Consider the following 24,357-nt stretch of genomic DNA (forward strand, 5'->3'; position numbering starts at 1 on the left):
TCAGTGAGACTGGACATAAGTACTGTGCAGGCACAGACCCTGTCTATTTGTTTGCCATTATATACCCATCACCTATTACAATGACTGGCATGGAGTAAGCCCTCATAAATGGAAGAATTAGACTGAATTTACATAGGTTCAAATTTTTAGCCAATCACACCATTATAATTGAAATGGTAAATATGCATGTTGATGCATATTTTAGGTACATACACAGAAAATTATTAATCAAATGAAAGCTTAGAGAAAATTACTTTAAGCTTATTTTCCCTTAAAATTGACCCTGGCTGCATTAACAAGTACCTTCTTTTAACTACCCTTTAGTCTATTCTGCTACATGAAATGTGCTCCATGTATTTCTACTGCCATAAAGAAATCTTACGTCTTTGGATTCTAAAAGGAGTCAAAATTATGTACCTGTACATATGTCAGTCTAAAGTGACAAAAAGTGAAAATATAAAAATATTTGGCTAGTATACAAATGTTCACAGCAATATTACTCATAATAGCCCAAAAGTGGAAACAACCTAAATGTCCACCAACTGATGGATGGATAAACAAAATGTATATCCATACAATGGAAGATTCCTGAGCCATAAAAAGGAATGAAGCAAGGCAGAAATAGAGACACAGATGTAGAGAACAAACGTATGGACACCAAGGAGGGAAAGGGGTGGGGGGGGTGTGGGATGAACTGGGAGATTGGGATTGACATATATACACTAATATGTATAAAATAGATAACTAATGAGAACCTGCTACATAGCACAGGGAACTCCACTTCACTGTACAGTAGAAACTAACACAACACTGTAAAACAACTATACCCCAATAAAAATAAAAAAATAAAAATAAAAAGCAGAATGCCAAAAAAAAGGAGTGAAGTACTGACACATGCTACAACTTGGATGAAATATCATGCTAAGTGAAAGAAGCCAGCCACAAAGGTCTACATTTTTATGATTCCATTTATATGAACTGTCCAAAATGGGCAAATCTATACAGACAGAAAGTAGATTAGTGGTTGCCCAGGACTATAGGTGGGACAGAGATTGAAGAGTGACAGCTAGATTGGGGAGTACAGGACTTCTTTTAGGGTGACGAAAAATGTTCTAAAGTTGGTTTTGATGATGGCTGCACAAGTCTACGGATATACTAAAAACCACTGAATTGTACACTTTAAATGGGTGAATTGAATGGCATATGAATATCACAATAAAGCTGTAATTTTTAAAAGTAATAAAGTGAATCTTCAGAACCAAAATTGCAGTAACATAAAAGCTCCTCAGTACCTCCTTATGTCTGACCAAGGCTCCCCTCAGATAACCTGTGTTGGCTATTGGGTCACCTTCTTCATAAACGAGCAGTCACTGCCAAGGGTGAGCCCTGGATGTTCTACAGGCTGTGGGGTCAGCACAGCTCCATACAGGGCTCAGGGTCCATCACTGATGAGGGGTTTGGGGATAGGGGTCACTGCGGTTCTGTAAAGGCATGTGCCGTATCAATTTTACATATGGGGAAAGATTTTACGTACAAAAAGATTAACCTATACAAAATCATCCTGGGAAGGAACTGGGCTGTAGAATACCCATTTTGCTGCCTGCCTCTCTTTTCAGTCAGCAGTGCTGTGCCTGCACTTTGGGCATTCACGTACCCTCTTGCTCATCAGACACATAGGTACAGGGTAATCGCTAAGTGGCAGGCCCCAGGAGGGGCAAGAGACAAGACGCATAGCCCCCAGAATGCTCACTGCCCAGACACACAGGAAACGGTAAGGATTAACTCCTTCCAGCCCCCAAGAGTTAAGAACATCAGATTTCACTTTAGAACCAAATTAAATGACTTTTCCTAAAACTAAAGAAATACAGTAAAAAAGTCAAGATCTTGGCACACCACCACACACATACCAAAGAAAGTAAAATAAAATCAAGGACACAATTTCCTTTCCTCTTTATCGCCTGGGAACAGCTGTGTGCTCCTTTCACCAGCCCACCTGATGACATTCTGAGCAGCACATGGGGAGAGATGGGCAACCCCCCAACATCTGCCACGTCCTAAGGGTTCAAAGGATGAAGATATAAGCTCGCCTCAACTGAAAGCAAATAAGTCAGAAGAGATAAAGTGTTTAATAAAAATTCCAGAATACTAACTAAAGGAAAAATATTCTGGCTTTTGGGAGGTGTATGTGGGGTTTTGTTTGCCTGTTTGCTTTGAGGGAAGAACCTCTAGCTATGACCATCCCCTTTATCACCACCTCCTAACCCAGCACCATAAGAACAGACTGATGTTGGAAAGGTGTTGGTGATATGGACCCAGGAGGCTGATGCCTACAATGCTTTGCCCCCATGTTCTCCATCAATAGAAAAGCACCCATCTGGCCTCTTCGGCATCCTTCTGTGTGTCCTTTTGTATCTTGACCTTCTCTGCCCACCCACGTCATGGGAACCCTCCCCATAAACTCAGAGTGAACCAGGGCTTGAGTTGATATCTCTTAATAATTTTCTTCATGTAAAATAGGATTACCTGGTTCTAACTATTTCTTTATTTCTTTCATTTAATGAAAAGTTTCATCCATATGAAAACTTTGTAATGAAAAGTCACAAAAGTTTGCAAAGCCCTAAAATTGTTTAGATAAATAGATCTTATTCCTAATTTTAAATATTTTAAAAGACTAATTATTTGCAGATTGATTCCACTCTGTTTCCTAGATTCAGTAGCCTCTAATGCTATCCAAGGGAGGACTTCCCTAGTCTCCAGGTTTCTGGGTGACAAGATGGCTGGTCCCAGGACTCTTAATTTGGATACGCTGTTACATTAAGTATAACACTCACATAACGCCCTGGAGTTTCTAAAACACTTTAAAAAATATTGTAATAGGTTGTGTTAAATGCAACATTTTCTGTTGTCTCTGAGTTTCAGGAGCCATATCAAAGACTGAGTATATATAATACAGTAATACCAGGCACCCTCACATCTTACCTATGTACTGCGGAAGAGGATTTGCTGAGAGGGAAGTTCAGATGGTGCTGCCCTCACCCCATCTCTCCCCAGCAGAGAGGAACATGCTCTTCTAAGCCTGGTAAGGATCAGACCCCTCATTAACTGTAAGAGTGTATATCCCTATTCTGGACCAAAAGCATTGTATCTAGTTCATTACTGCTAAGATTTTTATTAGGATCAAGTTGAATTTACAGACTATCTGTGGGGAAGACTGACATCTTAACATACTGAATCTTCTAACCCATTAACATCTCCATTTATTTAGGATTTCTTATTTCTGTCAGCAATGTTTTGCAGTTTTCAGTGTGTGGTCTCACATGTTTTGTCAAATTTAACCCAAGGTTTCACAATTTTTGATGCTATTGTGAATAGTATTGATTTTTTATTTCAATTACCAATTGTTCATTCCTACCATATAGAAATAAAATTTTTTATATATTTCCCTTATATCCCACAATCTGGGTAAACTCACTTTTTTGTAGACTCTTTGAGTTTTCTACACAGATTATCACATTTTGCAAATAAAGAGTTTTACTTCTACCTTTATAATCTGGATGGATGTCTTTTATTCACTTTTCTTGACTTATGACACTAAAACTTCCAGTAAAACATTGAATAAAATTCATGAGAGTGGACATACTTGCCTTATTCCTGATAACAAGCAAGTATAACATTAGCTGTAGATTATTCATTAATGCCCCTGATTAGGTTAAGGAAGTTTCCTTCCGTTACTAGTTTGCTGAGAGTTTTTAGAAGGAATGGGCATTAGACTTTGTCAAATGCTTTTTCTGCACATATTGGAATAATCAAATGGTTTTTCATGATTATTCTGTTAATATGGTAAATTATGTTGATTTTCTTTTTTTTTAATGACTATGACATGGTTTTATTTTTCTTATTTATTTATTTATTGACTACATCGGGTCTTAGTTGCAGCATGTGGGATCTTTCATTGCGGCACGCAGGCTTCTCTCTAGTTGTGGCGCACGGGCTCCAGAGCACAGGGGCTCTGTAGTTTGTGGCACACAGGCTAGTTGAGGTGTGCAAGCCCAGTAGTTGTAGCGCTCGGGCTTAGTTGCCCTGTGGCATGTGGGATCTTAGTTCGCCGATCAGGGATCGAACCCGCGTCCACTGCATTGGAAGGCGGATTCTTTACACTGGCCCACCAGGGAAGTCCCTGTTGATTGATTTTCAAAAGTTAAAGAACCTTGTATTCCTGGGAAAATCACACTTGTTCACAATATATTATTGGATTCTATTTCTAAAAAACAAATTTGAGAATTTTTGCATCTGTATACATGAGAGATACTGGTCTGCTGTCTTCTTTTCTTCCAATATGTTGGTCTGGGTTTCCTATCAGAGTAATGAGTTGGAAAGTATTGCCAGCTCCTCAGTTTTCTGCAATGATATGTATAAGCTTGGTATTACTTATTCCTTAAATGTTTTGTAGAATTCTTGCAGAAAAGCCATCTGGGCCTGAAGTTTTCTTTGTGGGAAAGTTTTTAACTATAAATTCAATGTCTTTGATAGATATATAGCTGTTCAGAATTTTTAAGTTTCTTTTTGATTGAATTTCAATAATTTGTATCTTTCAAAGAATTTGTCCATTTCATCTAATATTCAAGCGAATTGGCATAAAGTTGTTTATAATATTACATTATTCTTTTTAATATCTGCAGAAAAATAACGCCACCTGTCCCACTACTGATACCGGTAATTTGTATCTTCTTTCCTTTATTCTGATCAGTCTGGCCAGAGGCTCATCAATTTCATTGATCGCAAATAATCAGCTTTTGACTTTCTTGCTTTTCATCTACTATTTTCTCTTTTTCTGTTCCATTGTTTTCCACTCTATCCTTTATTATTTCTTTTCTTCTGCTTATTTGGGGTTTCATTTTCTCTTCTTTTCCTGTTTCTTTAAGGTTGAAAGCTGAGGTCCTTAATTTCAGACCTGGCTTTTTTAATTGAAATATAGTTGACATACAATTCTAAGTCAGTTTCGGGTGTACTACATAGTGATTTGACATTTGCATACATTATGAAATGATCACCTCAATAAGTCGAGTAACCATCTGTCTCCACACAAAGGTATTACAATATTTTTGACCATATTCCTAATGTTATATATTACATCTCCATGGCTTATTTTATAACTGGAGTTTGTATCTCTTAATTCCCTTCAGTTACTTCATGCACTCTTTCTCCCCTCCAGCAACCACCTGTTTGTTCTCTGTATTCATTAGTCTATTTTTGTTTTGTCTGTTTTGTTCTTTAAATTCCACAAATAAGTGAGATCATACAGTATTTGCCTTTCTCTAACTTACTTCACTTCACATAATACTCTTTAGATCCTTCCATGTTGTTGTAAATGGCAGGATTTCACTTTTTTTAATAGCTGAGTAATATTCCATTGTATGTGTGCATACACACAGACACACACATACACACACCACATCTTCTTTATCCACTCATCTATTGACGGACACTTAGGTTGCTTCCATATCTTGGCTATTGTAAATAATGCTGCAGTGAACATTGGTGTACATGTACACCAGAATACACATTCTTTTCAAGTGCACATGGAACATTCTCCAGGATAGATCACACGCTAAGCTACAAAACAACTCTTAATAAATTTAAGAAGGTTAAAAATCACATCAAGCATCTTTTCTGACTACAACAGTGTGAGACTAGAAATCAACTAGAAGAAAAAAACTGCAAAAAACACAAACACATAGCATACTACAAAAAAATTCAATGGGTCACTGAAGAAATCAAAGAGGAAATAAACATATACCTGGAGACAAATGAAAATGGAAACACATGATCTGAAATCTATGGGATGCAGCAAAAGCAGTTCTAAGAGGGAAGTTTGTAGCAATACAAGCCTACCTCAAGAAAAATCATGAGATATTCCTTTTATTGGAATATGGGCCTTGAATGCTATAAATTTCCCTCAAACTATTTTTTTTAATTAATCTATTTATTTATCTTTGGCTGTGTTGGGTCTTCGTTGCTGTGCACAGGCTTCCTCTAGTTGCGGCGAGCTGGGGCCACTCTTTGTTGCAGTGCGCGGGCTTCTCATTGCAGTGGCCTCTCTTGTAGCGGAGCACGGGCTCTAGGCACACGGGCTACAGTAGTTGCGGCTCGCCAGCTCTAGAACGCAGGCTCAGTAGTTGTGGCGCATGGGCTTAGCCGCTCCGAGGCATGTGGGATCCTCCCGGCCCAGGGCTTGAACCTGAGTCCCCTGCACTGGCAGGCGGATTCCCAACCACTGCGCCACCAGGGAAGCCCTCCCTCAAGCTACTGCTTTAGCTGCAACCCCAACATTTTGCTGTGTTCTACTTTCATTTTCAATTAGTTCAAAATGCTTTCTAATTTTAATTTTGATTATTTTTCTGTGATCCATGCATTATTTAGATATATGTTATTTGGTTTCCAAACATTTGGAAATTCTCCAAGATCTTTCTAATATTGGTTTCTAATTTAGTTCCATTGTGTCAAAGAAAATACTTTGTATGAATTAAATTATTTTAAATGTATTCAGACTTGTTTCATGGTCCAGAATATGGTCTATCCTGGTAAATATTCGATGAATACTTGAAAAAAATGTGTCTTCTGCTGTTTTGGGGTTGAGGGTTTTTAAAATGCCAATTAGGTAAAGTTGGCTGGCAGTGTTATTCAAGTCTTCTCTATATTTACTGATTTTCTGTCTACTTATTCTATCAATTATTGAGAGAGGGGTATTAAAATATCCCACTATAATAAGGGATTTGTCCATTTCTCCCTGCAGTTTTATCAGATTTTACTTCATAAGGTTTGAGGTTCTCTTATTTGGTGCATAAATGTTTAGGATTGTTATGTCTTCTTGACAAATTGACTCATTTATCATTATGAAATTACCTTCTTTATTCCTAGAAATATTCTTTGCTCTAAAATTTACTTTTTCTGATATTAATGTAGCCACTCCAGCTTAATACTCTGTTCATTTTTTAAACCCTTTTTTCTTTCTATTATTTTTTGATAGTTTCTATTGCTCTTGCTTAACAGGCACTATTTTTTCTTCTGCTATGCCTAATCAGATGCAAATCCATCAACATAGTTTTCACATTTAGAAATTTAATTTGTGTGTGTTTCATATTTTCCATGTCTTCCTTAACCTGTTCATGCTTTCCTCTACTCCTTGGACATACGGAATATAGTTACAGTAATTGTTTTAATGTCCTTGTCTACTAATTCTATCATATGCATCACCTGGTGTCTTTTCCAATTACTGTCATTTTCCTCATAATAGGTCATATTTTCTGCTTCTTTCCATGCTTGCTAACATGTGATTGGTTTACCCTGTTAAGTGCTGGATATTCTTCCATTCCTTTAAATAGTCCTGAGCTTTATGCAGTTAAGATGCAGTTAAGTTACTTGGCAATAGTTTGATCCTTCAGACTTGCTTTTTAAGTTTCATTCGGTAGGACCAGGGCAGCCTTTAGTCTAGGGCTTATGTTACCTCACTACTGAGGCAATACCTTTCTGAGTACTACAACCAACATCCAGTAAAGTAAAAGGTTTTTTCCCTGTGTCTGGTGACATGAACTATTCCTGGCCCTGTGTGAACTTCCAAGTGTTGTTCTGCCTGCTCCTTTCTGGTGGTTCTTTCCCTGTCCTCGGTTAGTATCATAAGCATGAAATTAATGCTCAGCTGAAGACCTGAAGGGGAGCCTCTGCAGGTCTCTAAACTCTCTCTGTCCAGCTCGCTCCTCTCCAGTTCTCTCCCCTGAAAATCCTAGCCTCCCCAAATTCATAACTCTGCTCCCTCAATTCAGGGAGACCACTGGTGTCTACCTGGGTTACTTCTCCCTGTGTTGCAACCTGGAAACTGGCTCCGGGCAGTAAACTGGTCAAAGGGATCACCTTGTGTCTATTCTCTTGGGAGTCACTGTCCAATGTCCAATGTCTGTTTTACATATTCTGTAGGGTGGTTTAAATTCAAGGTGGCTAAGTGGATTCTGTCCCTGTGTTTGTTTTCAAGTTAATGCTATAAATAATCAAAAAGAAAAAAGCCTGTAACTTGAGATGCTTAAAATCTAGCATGGGAAAGACTCACCTCTCCTGACAGTGGAAATTTTCCAACAGAAACAGAACCCCACTTTCCTAACAGCAATGCTGAACAGAATAAATTCATTTTGAATGCCGTTATGACTACCAAGCCAAAAAAAAATTCTTAAGAAAAGATTTCTTAAACTTGGATTTACTGTAAACAAATCCTACTCACTTACTGTCCCAAGTGGTAATTACATCACATGTCTACCTCACCCTCTGTAATTCTCTCTATATGGCAGTTCTGTCAGATACTGCAGGAGGAATGCCGTAGCCTTAGGCTTTCCCATTTGCACCGATGTTTCTAGTTTCCCAACAACACAATATGATGTCCAGAGGCTAAAATGACTGTGAGGAGCCTTGCCGAACATAAGGCTTTACACTGCAGAGGGTGTAACAAGAAGCAAACTGCTTTCCAAGGAGCACTTTGCTGCACAGAAAAGAGTTCTAAATTATTTCTGCAAGTAAGAGAAGCCCCATAATCTGGCATTTGATGATCCTCCTGTACCAAGGTGGGAATGAACTTTCCAGGGAAATCTTTCCTTTAACAAAGACAAATGACAGCAAAAATCTGAGGTAACGTCTGTAGGTAGATTCAAAGAGAAGGTCAGAAAAAGTTGATTTTCTTCCACAATCAGTTTCAAATGTCCCACCTGGACATTTCCTATATGCACATCAACTTAATCACTGATGTAAGCTGAGCCCTCATGTTATTTTATAGAAGGTGAATGGTAACAATCAATGTCAAGAAGGTGCCAGAAGCTCCAAAGCATTTAGGAGTCTTCTTGGCTTTCCCTACAATTTTCATTTGTCCAACAACTTACCATTTCCACTCACAAATGTCTGCTTTCTAGAACTGGGGTAGGGAGTGTACTGGGTGTGGGGGAAATGTCTTGTCAGGCAAGTAAGGCCAGATTGAGATCCAACCAGGAAGTACCCAAAGGTTGTCTTCAGGGTTTCTGAGTCTCACATGACCTTCAAATTCCTTCTTCATTCCCCTTCCACTCTCCTTCAAGACCTAACTTCCTCCCCCCACCCCCACCTCCTGATCCAGCTATCTCCCAGACAGCTCTCCATGCTCTATACCAGGGTTACTCAAAGTATCGTCTGTTACCAGTTCACAAAGAGAGAAGAAGAAATTGAGGGTAAGCATTTGGAAACTTTTACGGTAATTGATAGAGTAATTTTAAATCAGTTGAATGTAACAACAAAATACTAGGGCTTGTATTTTGCACTTTTCTTTTTCTAGTACTTTATTTTTATTTTACAAAAGTAACTATCTATATGGAAGGATATACCATGTTCTTGTATTAGAAGAATCAATATTGTCAAAATGACTATACTACCCAAGGCAATCTATAGAGTCAATGCAATCCCTATCAAATTACCAATGGCATTTTTCACAGAACTAGAAAAAAAGTTCTAAAATTTAAACGGAAACACAAAAGACCCCAAATAGACAAAGCAATCCTGAGAAAGAAAATTGGAGCTGGAGGAAATCAGACTCCCTGACTTCAGACTATACTACAAAGCTACAGTAATCAAAACAGTATGGTACTGGTACAAAGACAGAAATATAGATCTATGGAACAGGACAGAAAGCCCAGAAATAAATTCACGCACCTGTGGTCAACTAATCTATGACAAAGGAGGCAAGAATATACAATGGAGAAAAGACAGCCTCTTCAATAAGTGGTGCTGGGAAAACTGGACAGCTACATGTAAAAAAATGAAATTAGAACACTCCCTAACACCATACACAAAAATAAACTCGAAATGGATCAAAGACCTAAATGTAAGGCCAACACTATGAAACTCTTAGAGGAAAACATAAGCAGAACACTCTTTGACATAAATCACAGCAATATCTTTTTTGATCCACCTCCTAGAGTAATGAAAATAAAAACAAAAATAAACATATGGACCTAATTAAACTTAAAAGCTTCCACACAGCAAAGGAAACCATAAGCAAAACGAAAAGACAACCCTCAGAGTGGGAGAAAATATTTGCAAGCAACTGACTAGGGATTAATCTCTAAAATATACAAACAGCTCATGCAGCTCTATGTCAAAAAAACCAACAACCCAATCCAAAAATGGGCAGAAGATCTAAATAGATATTTCTCCAAAGAAGACACACAGATGGCCAAAGAGCACATGAAAAGATGCTCAACATCACTAATTATTAGAGAAATGCAAATCAAAACTACAATGAGGTATCACCTCACACCAGTCAGAATGGCCATCATCGAAAAGTCTACAAACAATAAATGTTGGAGAGGGTGTGGAGAAAAGGAAACCCTCCTACACTGTTGGTGGGAATGTAAATTGGTACAACATTATGGAGAACAGTATGGAGGTTCCTTAAAAAACTAAAAATAGAATTACCATATGATCCAGCAGTCCCACTCCTGGGCATATATCCGGAGAAAACCATAATTTGAAAAGATACATGCACCCCAATGTTCATAGCAGCTCTATTTACAAAAGCCAAGACATGGAAGCAACCTAAATGTCCATCTACAGATGAATGGATAAAGATGTGGTATATATATACAATGGAATATTACTCAGCCATAAAAAAGAGTGAAATAATGCCATTTGCAGCAACATGGATGGACCCAGAGATTATCATACTAAGTGAAGTAAGTCAGATGGAGAAAGACAAATATCATATGATATCGCTTACATGAGGAATCTGAAAAAATGATACAAATGAACTTATTTACAAAACGGAAATAGAGTCACAGATGTAGAAAACAAACTTATGGTTACCAGGGAGGAGGGGAGGAGGGATAAATTAGGAGATTGGGATTGACATATACACACTACTATATATAAAACAGATAACTAATAAGGACCTACTGTATAGCACAGGGAACTCTACTCAATACTCTGTAATGACCTATATGGGAAAAGAATCTAAAAAAGAGTCAATAGGGACTTCCCTGGTGGTCCAGTGATTAAGACTCCGTGCTCCCAATGCAGGGGGCCCAGGTTCAATCCCTGGTCAGGGAACTAGATCCCGCATGCCGCAACAAAGATCCCACACGCAGCAACGAAGATTCCCCTGGGGCCACAACTAAGACCCGGTGCAGAAAAATAAATAAATAAATATTTAAATATTTAAATGTTAAAAAAATTAAAAAGTGGATATATGTATATGTATAACTGATTCACTTTGCTGTACAGCAGAAACTAACACAACACTGTAAATCAACTATACTCTAATAAAAATAAAGTAACTATCTATAACAATTTGGAAATTATAAAAGAAAAAGAAACCTGGTGCTTCACCATAGATAGTTTGAGAAGCACTGCTCTATGTGTTTCCCTTTCATCAAAACTAGTGCCAATGTCCAAGAGTACCTACTAGAGAGGAAATGAATATAGGCTGGAGGGGGAGAGGTCAGCTGCTCCCACATCAGGAGACAGCCTGCGACTCATGTGGCCACAGGTTCTGCATTGAGTTTTGGCTTCAGGAACTGCTGCTTGGTCTGATTTAAAATAAAGTAGCATAATACCATCTCACAGATTTCTGCTGTTTCAAACACTAAGCTCTAAAATTGGATAAAATCTAGGTAATAAAGCCCCATACATTGCCCAAATGAAGTCTGTAAGTCATCACTTGAGAATTAAAACCTGGACATACATATTATTTGAGAAAGAAAGAAAAAAAATAAATAAATAACCTAAAGGCCCAACAAGAGTAAACAGCTAAGCAAAGCAATCAATACCTGGCACAGCAGCTGGATTGAATACCACCAGGTAGACAGCAAACTGAACAGGATGAAAACTACACAGAAACTTAGAAATGTGTGCAAAATAATACGTCTCTATTCATTGTAGCAATGTTTATAATGGTAAAAAAAATAGAAAGTGTATATTAAACAAAGGCCCATCAATAGAGAAAAGGCTGAACGATGTAGACAATGCCCTTGCTTCAAAGACTGAGTTAGATCTCTCCTCACTGTCCTGAAGGGATTTCACAGCATTCTGAAAAGGAAAAAAGCAAGATGCAAAGAAGTATTTGTATGTAGTGTCCCAAGTTTTTTAAATGGGGGAAAAAAGGTCTATCTGTGTATATATCGGAGGTGAGGTATTATTTTAAATGATTATTAGAGGATGGAAGAAGGTATGAAGGCTACCCTCTGGTTGTTAAGATTAGCTACTTGGTGTCTGGCTGGAAGGATCAAGAAAAAATGGGATCAAAGCAAGCCTCCTTCAAAGTTTCCATAACTTTTAATACAAGATGCTATGCTCTTTATGTAAAATTTTATATATGAGCATATGTGTACATATCTATCTCTATCTCTCTATCAAGAGCTGTTAAAGAACAGTCACCAAAGATACGGTGGTTATCTAGGGCGGAGAGGGGGGATTCCTAGTGATTTTTATTTTCTTCCTTGTATGTTTTTCTTTTGTTTGAATGTTTACAATAACCAGGTATTATTTATATAATAAGAAAAAAACAACAAAGCTACAACATACACACATCTTAGATGCTTTCCTCATTTCCCACTTCCCACCTCTAACCCATATATTTCCCTCAAGTCAGGTCCCTTCCTCCCAGGCCCCTCCACACCAAGTTAGTTCTGGCTCTCATTGTTCCTAATAACTCCTGTTAGGCCCCTTGCCTCAGTCTCTCCCCTCTCCAGTCAGTCCTCCGCACGGAAGCCAGAGTGACCTTTCAAGAATGCCTATCTGTCCATGATACTTCCCTGCCTGACCCTCTTCTAGGGCTGCTCAATGCCCCAGGCAACAATTCTCAACAAGAGTTACACTCAGTAATCTTCAACACTGCATTTTACAACCTTGTCCACCTCGCCCTGCTCTTCCACTGCATGACTTGCAGCTCCTGGCTTACCCCCGTCCTTTCATTCTTCCCTGCCTACCCCTCCCACCTGCCCATCAACTCATTCAACACCCAAACATCGTTTCCTTCTGCAACCACTTCAGCACCTCTCCTCCTGTCTTCCCAGAGTACTCAGTGCTCTGTACACAATTTGTGATAGCACTGAGATCATTCTTTTTAAAGAATTTGTTTTCTCTCTCTCCCTATGAGCCATGGGAGGGCAGGAATATATATATCCTCAACATTTTTAGTGAATGAATGAATGAAATGAATGAATAAATGAACTTGTAAAAGCAGAACCCAAAATAGTAATATAAATGCATGTTAACCATGTAAAAGGTCCGTATAAACACTGAAAAGGGGCTGGAAGTCCAGTTATAAAATCCATGAGTCACGGGGATATAATGTACAGCATGGTGACGATAGTTAATAATGCTGTATTGCATATTTGAAAGTTGCTAAGAAAGCAGATCTTAAAAGTTCTTATCACAAGAAAAAAGTTTTGTTAACTATGTATGGTGATGGGTGTTGACTTATTGTGATCATTTCTCAATATACACAAAATTCAAATCATCTGGGACTTCCCTGGTGGCGCAGTGGTTAAGAGTCCGCCTGCCAATGCAGGGGACACGGGTTTGAGCCCTGGTCTGGGAAGATCCCACATGCCGCGGAGCAACTAAGCCCGTGCACCACAACGACTGAGCCTGCGCTCTAGAGCCCGTGAGCCACAACTACTGGTGCCCATGTGCCAAGAGCCCGTGCTCCGCAGCAAGGGAAGCCACCACAATGAGAAGCCGCGCACCACAACAAAGAGTAGCCCTCGCTCGCCGCAACTAGAGAAGGCCCGCATGCAGCAACGAGACCCAACACAGCCAAAAATAAATAAATAAATAAATAAAAATAAATTTATAAAAAAATTCAAATCATTTATGTCGTACACCTGAAACTAATACAGTGTTATATGTCAATTACATCACAATGAAATAAATTAAAATGTCAAAAAAAGAAAAAAGGATGAGAGGTAAACATTTTGAAGTTCGTTTTTTCCTTTTCCAGTAGAGTGGTTTCAGCTACTTTTTAAATTACTACCAGTAATTCACCCAACGAATAATTTATATTCAAATTACCAAAAGTTAACTACAGTTTACATCCCTATAAAATGAAACAGAAAAGTCCGAAAGAAAGCCATTTTCCCCTTTTTAAATAAAATAAGAAATTCAGAAAAAAAAAAAGAAAGAAAGAAATTCAGTACTCCTCAACACCATGCCAGCTCTAGAAACGGCATCTCTCCCCCATAAAACATGGCCCAGCTGTGTGGTTACTTACTGGAGTTGAGGAGGATCATGGCCTTGACACAGAGATACTCTTTGTGTTGGAGTTTTAACTCGCGAAACCTTGAAGTCGTTGCCAGGAGCATGTCAAAGATTTCCAGAATTCCTTCTACACATTTCCCTTCGTCCCTACAAAAGTCCATTTAGAAATGTAAGGAACATACAGCTTCCGGTAACCATCGAAAGCAATAAGGAGTATTTTCTTTTTAATCTCAAGTTTCATCTTGTACACCCTTTAACTATAACAAGATAGTAATGAGAGCACACCCAGAAATGTGAAATTACTAGAATTATTTTTATATAAGGAAGACAGGGCATCTCCTAGAAGTCCATAAAGCAAACATTTGAATATATACTCTTTAGGCAACAGTGTGCACTGGAAGTACATTTTCCTCCTACCTATTCACCAAATGTTTTCTTAAAGGAATACCATTTCTGTTCATTATTTTTGATCTAAACTGTGTCAGCCAACCAGCCCTCAATATGACACATATTACTAAAATGATACAGTCCATGTTCTCATCAAAAAACTCTGAAGTATTAATGAGGAAAGACTGAACATTACAGAAGCAAATATCCCAAGAAGAAATATTACTTTATATCTAGGGCTTAACTCTCACATCCTGGTGGTCAACTAGAGACTGGTGGGGCAACTAAGAGACATTTAAACGCAGTTTGAAGAAAAGCTAATATGACATACAAAGAAATCACAATTACAGAAGATGGATTAGAATCAGGAAAGGAAGGTAGAAATGGAGACATGGTAATTTTGATGTGCCAAAGATTATTTTTAAGCAAAAGTTTTAGACAAACTTTGGACCATGTAATCGAGATTCTTTTGAGCACTCCTTACGGAAATGAACGTTTAAGCATACTTTTGAAGTAAATTACTTGAACTGTACCTAGAAGATACCAGCTTCAATTCACTCCAGCCAGACACACATTATTCCACCTCACTGCTCCCAAAACAACTTCCATTATCATCAGTCATAGAGCTATTGGAAGTCCTTGACAAGCAAGCAGTTAGATGATTTCACCACGAAACACTCATTTGCTTCTAAAAGCCTGCAGTACACAGCAAAGGGCAGCTATGGTAGCCATGAGTTTCTGCAAGTTTCATTTTCAGTCTCTGTAGCAGCCCCTGAAGGGGACCTGAGATCTTCAAAGAACTGGCCGGTCCCTCCTCCTTCTCCCAATCCCAAGCCAGGACATTTCCAGTGATGGTAGTAGTTGGAGAAAGGGCCTCTGTAGAGTTCAAATGAACTGACACCAGTGGGTACTACCAATCCTGCTAAAGCCTTTCCTATTTGGTGCTATGCTTGGATGGCCGCTTATCAGGATCCTGCAGTCCACAGCGTTCACACCCCCGCAAGCTCACTACACAAAGCTACAAGTATGCAAACTGCGCACACTGGCAAACTAGCGTGGTAAATTTGGAAACCAGTTTAGACTTTCTGAAAGCGCACAGGTTAAGTGATAAAATGTCAGTACCTCCTAGAAGTCACTCCTAAGGGAAAGGCCACCTTGGAGAATCAGAGCCCTGGGCAAAGGGTGCCAAAATCTATAGGAAAGCCCCAGCCCTCCATATGCCATCTGCACACCTCCCCTGCTCTGGGCTTTCCCAGGCAGCCTGCTGCTAGTGTCCAGTAAGGACATGCATGCCCTGCACATAGCAGAGGCACAAGAAATACTTATTCACTTATTTACTTGAATGCCCCTCAAGCCAATCATCAAATCACTCGGCCTAGGACAATTAATTATTGCAAACTGTAATTGGTGGGTTTAAGGACATCTAATACTGAGAAAAGCTAGTTTTAAAATATCTCTGGGGGCAAAAACAAAAAATCCAACAAGTCCTGCATTGACAATTTGATAGTTTGGCTCTTTACTCTTTTGTGAGACTCAGAGGTGGGGTCACAGGCACACGTGTGCATGCACACACACGCACACACACACACACACCTCCCCAAGTAGTATGATAAGGGGACTCATTTGAAATCAATCCTATTTTGCAGAAGCTGCCACCTGTGCCTAAAAACACGTCTCTAAATACTGAAGTTAGCACCATTTCCTCATCGAAATACATACCATTTAAAATGTAAATTCATATTTCAAAAATGGAGGTAGAGGGACTTCCCTGGTGGTCCAGTGGGTAAGACAGGGGGCCCGGATTCCATCCCTGGTCAGGGGAACTAGATCCCGCATGGCACAACTAAGAGTCCGCATGCCGCAACTAAGACCCGGTGCAGCCAAAATAAATAACTAAATGTTTTTTTTTTTTAATGGAGGTAGAGTTTATATTGTAGAGTATCTTAGGCCTTGATAAATGCTGCAGCTCAAAGTAATCAGAACGTATGTACCGCATGGAAAAAGTGAATTTCTCAACCAGTTGTAAAGAGCTAGGTCTGATTGCTTTCTCCAGCAGGTGTGAGAGCCAACCATCTCATTCAAGGGGTAGCAAGGTTAGAATATTTTTATTCACTTTACAGGCTGTAGAAAACAAATACATTTCTAGAAAATAAATGAGAAATATAGGGGCAATAAGGTACAATATCTTATAAAGGACACCCTAATAGAGTTCTACTTTAAAATGAGTTATACAGAACAGAGTGAGGAAGGACTTTACAGTCAATGAGACCTATTTCATTTATTCTGTAAGTAACTATGATTGACACTGAATTACGAGTAAGAAATTAGGACAGGTTTAAAAGATGTGAATTCAACCTAGTGGGTAAATGAGTTGGATGTTAAAATACGGAAACAATATATCAATCAAACCAAACTACTCATGGAAATTTACTTTTACACTTCATTTCCCCATAAACCAGTGCTAAATAAAAATAAAAGTAGTAGTTCCATGTGGACTATCTTATATCTGATAACCACTCCCTTTATAAAAGAAAAATATTCTGTTTGATACCAAGGACAACGTGTTGAAAGAGTGGGCTTCCCTTTGGGGTTCACTGTTTTGTACTGACATATATATATCTGCTGGCAGCACACATGTGGCTAATGGACCACAGTTTGTCTATCTTTGTGTGGGTGGCAATAGGGTTGGGAGAGCTTAGCACATGGGAAGGACTAAATATTGAACTCAGGTGAAATGATCTGAGTACAAAAGGGAAATAAAAATTCAGAAGTGAAAATTCTGTCAGTCTCTTGAAGAAAATTCAATATACAAATACCTGAGGTGAATGCAAACTCAGTACATTTACCCTTGTGAGTCCACAGAACTCCATAAACATCCACTTCCTCTGACTTTTTAATAACATTTGACAGTTTCCTATTGATGCTAAGGACACATAATGTCTTAGCATATATGATTTTTTGAGCAAGTGGAAGTTCAGATTCTGTGGTAGATCTTCACATGAATTGGGATTCTAGTGATTACTAAAAGAACTACCTTGTTAGAAATAAGCTGAGATACCCGGATTTTCCTCTCATCCTCAGTAGGTTCAAGTTTTCTCGCTGCAGAAGCCTCAACAAGAATAAAGGGAAACAAATTATAGTCTCAGTCTCCACAAATAAATAGGCTAATTTAATTGTATTCACTGCTTACATGGTCATACCACCACTTAAAGGAACTCTGACAGGACAATCTACCAAAAGACAATTATTTTCAGGTAGTGTGAAAATTATTTATTCACATTGCAAAAAAGATTCACAATAGAACACTTTTATGGTGCATGATCCCTGACATTTGGAATAAGTCACATTTTGAACATTTTTGAATAAGCAACTCCTCCAGAAACATACCCATTACATTAAAATGTATTTATGTGTATAAGAGATGCACTAAGAGTCTCGGACTTGAAATTCTATACTTTACAGAGTGCTCAAATCAAGTAGGGACTGCAACAAAAAATAACCACTAGTAGGCACTCCAAAAAATTGCCTGTTCAATGTGAATGCATTTACAATTCCCAAGAACTCCTCTTTTATCCTCAAATATACTCAATTTCTACATTGTAAAAAATGGCATCCAAATATTTATAAAGTAATGTGAGTCTATTAAAATAACATATAAGAAAAATTACTTTTTTTTTTCTTCTATTACTTAACCAACAGGTAAGCCTAAAATTTATCTGGGATTGGTGTCAATTTACAGTAATGTACATACACACGGGAGTTAAAGAACCCGCACAAAGAGGTAAGTTAGTTGTACTAAAAACCAGGAATGAAACAGTCACTGAAAATAAACACTAAATGTGGCATCAATTTAGAAATCAAGACAAAAAATAAAATAACCCAGTCCCAAAGTCTGCAAATTTATTGGTTCACCAAAGGATAGAACTTCTTCCTAGCGCTAACTTCTAGGGAATTTTATGTGTATATTTGTGTGTGTGTGTGTGTGCCTTTATTTAAATGCCAAGTGGAATATAAGGAGTGAATGAATGAATGAGTGAGACTGACGGCTTGGCTGGGTGCTTGGCCTCGCAGCCCGCCTTGCAACATGGTACCCTGAGATGAGAGCAGGAGGGGCAGGTTTCTGAGGTGCACAGAGAGTAAAACAGAGTTGTTCTAAGATCAAAGAATAAAGTAGAAAGTTACTTTGCCTTTCGGCCTCCTCCTCTTTCCTCTTCCAGTTCTCTATCCCGCTGGGAGGCATGTACTGTTGTAGGTAAGAGTGTGAACTTCGCAGCCAGCCCCTGTGCCCAGCTCCGTCACTTGCTAACTGCAGGTAAGTTACCTACCTCCTGTTTCCATATCGGAAGGACAGGGATAATAATGGTGCTCACCCATAAAGGGCTGTTGTGAAGATGAAATGACTTAACACACTTCAGTGCTTAACATGGTGCCTGGAAGCCAATAAGTCAGCTATTGTGATTGCTACTGAAGGGTCTGGGCTTCCAGAACCTCCCTCTGGGCTTGCTCCTACTGGAGCCACAGTCCAAGCTCCAGCTCTTCCCAACGGCCCTGTTCTCCACCAACACACCTCTGTTACTCAGAACAGTGTTCTTTGTCAATGCTGTCATCCATGACAACGGACAGAATGGGTGCTAATTCCCTGGGCTATTACTTTTCATCTGAGTAAGGTGTGCATGGGGATCTTCTAATGATCTAAAGAGGCAATGCCAAGGGGCAGATCCTTTCCATTCATAACACTAGGCATCCTTCTTTGTGCACAGAGTCAAATGTGACTGAATGTTCAACATTAGCACTTTTTTCAATATAAGGAATGTGGAAATCAATTTCCATGGAGATTTTCAAACTGTTCAAATTTACCCCAAGAAAGCATTCCACTTTTCTCCTAAAAAGCCTGAGTGTTGTACATTCCAGCTTTCCCTCCATGAACAGTTCACCTAAGTCAATTAAAAATTGGTTCCTTTTCTGCACCATCTTTAAAAGAAAACTAAATGCAACCAAGTTATCGCATTAACACTATCATTCCCCAGTTTCCGTTAATTTTCATCTGGTTTTAATAACCATTCCTTCCACGGCTATTGCCAAAAATGCTAATATAGTACATGTAGTTAGAGTGAGTTAAAGCATGTTAAAATAAACTTGGTAGATTTGTAAGAATTTCATCACCTGTCCAAATAGCTGGATGTACAGGGTCCCTACCAGTGGAAAAAATAGCAGGACAGCTTAAAATTATAAGCTGAAAATGGAGTTTTTTAGTGCAGAAAAATCTAAGTTGACGTGTACACTTAGCAGCCACATACCCTGCAGGACACAGGCCCCTGCTGTGGTCCGGCCAGTGAATGCTGCCACACTGAAAGAATAGGTAAGAATGAGTCACAGGACACTTAATCATTGTGCCCATGCTCTTTTCATTCTAAGAATAGGTAAGAATGAGTCACAGGACACTTAATCATTGTGCCCATGCTCTCCTTCTTGGGTTCTTGACCCAGTGAAGGAACTCATGACATTATCCTCCTCTTACCTGCCCTCTCAGGAGTAAGGGTTTAATTGCAGAACCCAGGACTTTGTTCCCACTTCACTCAGAGCCTCACTCAAACCAGTCGGAGAAGAAACACAAAGTATTTTTTTCTCACCTGTCCAGAACGAGGTCTGGAGCAAAGATGAGCTTGCCGGGGTGGTCGATGGAGCGCCACATCAGCCCCACCATGAGCACCTCCAACCAGCAGCTCTCCAAGAGCCGCACTTGGTCGTACAGGCTGAGCTCCACGAAGCCTGGGGAAAGCAAGAGGCCGTGAGCACACCCCACCCTCCTCCTCTGCTCCCCCGTTCCATAAAAACAGAAGAGCAAGTTTTGAAAAGCTAAGAAAACACAAATCATACAGGGGGGAAAGAAATCAATATTTTAAAGACATTGCTAAATGCTGACAAGTGAGAAAATCTTGAACTCAAAGTGAGTACTCACTATTTTCTAGTCTCAAACCCCTTCAGGAGAGAAATGTACTTCATTCAGAATTTCTAAAGGACTGACACCTGGGCTTATACAGCTCCCCAGACAGATGCTAGGGAAGAACAGAAACCTGCCACTGACCTTTGTTGGTTATATCCTAATAATCCCTCTGCACTACTGAGAAAGACAGAGCTCAGCTGCCAGTCAGAGGGGCTGCCAATCTGGCCCAGCCCATGACTGGGGCCAGGAGGAGTGGGGGGATGGGATAGTGGGGGTGGCGGATGGGAGGCTTGCAGAGAGAGCAGGGCCAACCCCTGCAGAAAGTCAGAGCTCCAGCTGAAAGAGTTTCTTCAATTGCTTAACATTTCCCATCTAGCGTTAGAATCATTCTTCTGAGTAGGTGTGCTGTCTCTAAGCTACTCTACGCTGAAGAGGATAGGTAACAACTGAAGCAGGTCCCTAAGGGATGTGAGCGCTTCAGAAGCAGAGATCACCAGTGCTTCCTCCATAAGCCACCATAAGAGGAGGAGGCAGTATAATATAAATATAGTAAATATAAACAAATGGCCTTGGAGTGCAATGCATTCTGCTTAGAACCCTGCTCGGCCTCATCCCAGCTAGTTACTTAATCTCCTATTAAGTCTTTGTTTTCTTACAGGAAAAATGGGGGCAACAAGGCCTATCTCTGAGAATTTCCTACAGCCAGGATCTCTCATCATCCTCATTTCACAGATGAGGAAACTATGGCACAGAGAACACACATGGTTCAAATCTTTGAACAATTATAACACAAATCTGCACAAAGGAGAATTTAATAGAGTAATGAATGGAAAGATGGATAAATCCTTTCCAAAGCCACGTCCTACACTCAATTCGGATTCCTGATATGTGTACACGTTTCAATCTCACCCACAGTTATAGACAACAAGCCTACCCAAAGGAGATCAAGCTTTTCATACCTGTAGATATTGAACAAAACCAAGGCTAGGTGATATTCTAATTTTTTTTTGGTTTAGACAATGACTATATTAGCTGAGAAAGGGAGAAAAAAATCCCACAGCTTCAGACTATGCCTAAGCTTTCTGAAAATTTTCCAAAATAGCAGGCTTGAAGAGGGACTAATGCAACTTAAGAGTTTGGTTTTGTTTTGGCAAAAAAAAGCTGCACAGCTCTCAGGAGTAATTAATTTCACCACTACTCTCCACGTGGGATCTTGAAAACTAGGCTTGGAATACACGTAGAGCAAAAGCTAGAGGAAATTGCGTCAGTATTGTCTCCTATGGGAAAGAGCTGAGAAAAAAACAGCATTCCGGCAAAGGTGAAGATGCTAGACTATCAAAACCAAAGTGGAAAACCCGAAAATTCTCAGAAAGCTCAGAAGCAAACAAATGACCCCTATGGATACTATTACCTGAGGCTCTTACACCCAGCTGCTCTTCACCCAGCTTCATGCCCCCTTCTCAATCCTTAAAATGTGCTTAATGCAGTTGCTGACCTCCAGGCCATGGAAATTGTCCCTAGTGGCTTAGAACTTGGAGAGAGATCTCATTTCTTAGACAAATGTATAGATGTACATGGAGCAGCCCTTCCAGGGGGATGGTGGGTTGCTCTCATTCTATGTTGGAATCCTTGATTCATTCTTTCACAGAAACACCAATTCAAATAATAATTAGATGGTGACAATGCAGTATATGCTACAAACTGGTCTTGGAAAGTGGACACATTATAGGATAGAAAATGAATGTTCTAAATGACAATTTACGAATAACCAAAACCATTTTTAACTTTATCAAGTTAAAAAGCATTCCAGGTTTATTGATGATTCATGTTACTTCTACAGCTGATTTACTCTATTTATCCATATATATGTACATACTACTGATTCTTTCTCTATTGGAACAAAATTTTACAATTCCTATTTAGCATCTGAGAAACGTTTCACTTTCATACTGGTCATACTGAGCCCCACCCCTCCTCCCAAGGTGAGAAGTCCACAGCCAAGAGATGGGTTAAGGTGGAGCCCAGATCCCTTCCTTTTAGACCATGTTCCAGGTCCCAGGACCCTAGAATTTCCTGCCTAAATGGCCTCATATCCACTTCCAGAGTCTGGGTGGGTCTCTTCCCTGGGTCCATCGTCCCAGGCCAGATCTAGGCATGAGATGTGGCCAACAGGCTAGTGTCTGTAGGAGATGTGGACAGGTAGAATGGGGTATGTGCAAGGTGGTGTGGGATGGATCCAGGAGTGGGAGAAGAAGGCAGAGAGTCAGGAAGAGAAGGGGTCCACCATATACAACTCTTTCTGCACTACCATGTCTGGTACAGAACTCAGAGGAATTCAAGAATTCTAAATTGGAACCTGGCCTTCCAGGACGTGTTGAAGACATACATGTCAAAATAGGAAGAAAGAACATATTTCATTTAAAGGTTATAAATCAAGCTCTCAAACTGCTAAATACCCAAGACACAATGTGGAACTCCATTTTGTATTCTTGCCCCATAAATGTTAGAGGCAGCCCTTTCCACAAATAGATTTAAAGCTAAGACCCAGAAAGCCCTACCCGGAATTTTCTTGGCCCAGCCGATCATGTGTACCAGCTCCTTGTCAGCCAGCTTGGTCAGGGACATCATCATGGAGGCCTCGGTGAAGGGCGTGCTGGGGCGGCTCACGAGCACGTGGGGCGGCTCGGCCTCGAGGAGCGTGAGCACCAGCTGCTCTGGGCTCAGGGCACTCAGCAGCAGCTCCTTCACTCGGGTCACGTGTCCACCGTTTTTCTTGGCTTTGCTCAGGCAGTGCAGCTGCTCATCAGAATTTCTCTGCCTTCGAACTACGCGGTACCCACACCTTTCTCTCCGGGAGCCTAAAGCAGAGAGCAGATGATAACACACTGCTTTCCCGTCTCTTCTCCAACCCAGCAGTCAAGTTCCCCCAATCGCCAGGGTAAAAATGAAGCAATGATATCACTGGAAGACCTGAGTCTATTCACAGAATGTGCCTTAGAACAGGAGCCTGACTTTTATTTCTGGAGCCTATGGGGCACGTACTAAAGATTATTATATTTGTGACGGACTGTACTGGCAAAATCAGTAATGACTTTTTAGGGACAATAGCCCAAATGATCTTTAGGTTTCCATTTCAAGGTCATCTATTCCATTTCTAAATCTAAATCCATTTCTCTTTTAAAGAGTGCTGGTATACCTCAGTTTCCAAACCATGAAATTAGGAATCTTCTTCAGGCAGAAGATAAGGAAAAGTTAGGAACTGAATATAAATAATGCACTTTTAATAATACACCCTTAAATTCTTTTGTGTGTGTGTGTGTGTGTGTGTGTGTGTGTCTGTGTCTGTGTATTCTTTTTACATACTTAACACAAATAAGTTTGTTTCAAACAATAAAGTAATTGAAAAAATCTGGAAAATATAGATGAGCACAAAATTTGGCTTAAAGTCAGTTTTTCTTTTAATGCTTTTATACTTTTCCATATTTTGTACACAACTTTAGGACATACATAGTGTATGTATATATGTGTGTATATATATAATTGTATAACCTCCCTTTTCTTTTTTTATTAAAAATGTATCATTTTATAACAATTAAAAAATCTGTGTAGCATTCTGTTCTATGAGTATAGCACCACTTATTTAAAGTGTCCCCCATTGATGGAACTCTAGGTTGGTTCCAATTTCTTTGCTACTATATTACACATTACAATGAAAATGCATCTTTGTACCTGTATCCAATTACTCCCTTATAATAAACAGAAAG

The 24,357-nt window shown here is 39.5% G+C and overlaps 1 protein-coding gene across 2 annotated transcripts in view; it reads right to left on the bottom strand.

The window, feature by feature from the left end:
* ESR2 (estrogen receptor 2) overlaps window positions 1-24,357 on the bottom strand; it is a 110,475-nt gene that overhangs the window by 9,331 nt on the left and 76,787 nt on the right. For both annotated transcript variants that reach the window (XM_036841643.1, XM_036841644.1), the window contains 4 exons: window positions 23,152-23,451; window positions 20,280-20,418; window positions 17,684-17,758; window positions 14,276-14,409 (listed from right to left, as the gene is read on the bottom strand). In XM_036841643.1, the coding sequence (XP_036697538.1) occupies window positions 14,276-14,409; window positions 17,684-17,758; window positions 20,280-20,418; window positions 23,152-23,451 (648 nt within the window). The remainder of the gene's footprint in view (window positions 1-14,275; window positions 14,410-17,683; window positions 17,759-20,279; window positions 20,419-23,151; window positions 23,452-24,357) is intronic.

Source organism: Balaenoptera musculus, chromosome 2, assembly GCF_009873245.2.
Source record: "Balaenoptera musculus isolate JJ_BM4_2016_0621 chromosome 2, mBalMus1.pri.v3, whole genome shotgun sequence".
Classification (NCBI taxonomy): domain Eukaryota; kingdom Metazoa; phylum Chordata; class Mammalia; order Artiodactyla; family Balaenopteridae; genus Balaenoptera; species Balaenoptera musculus.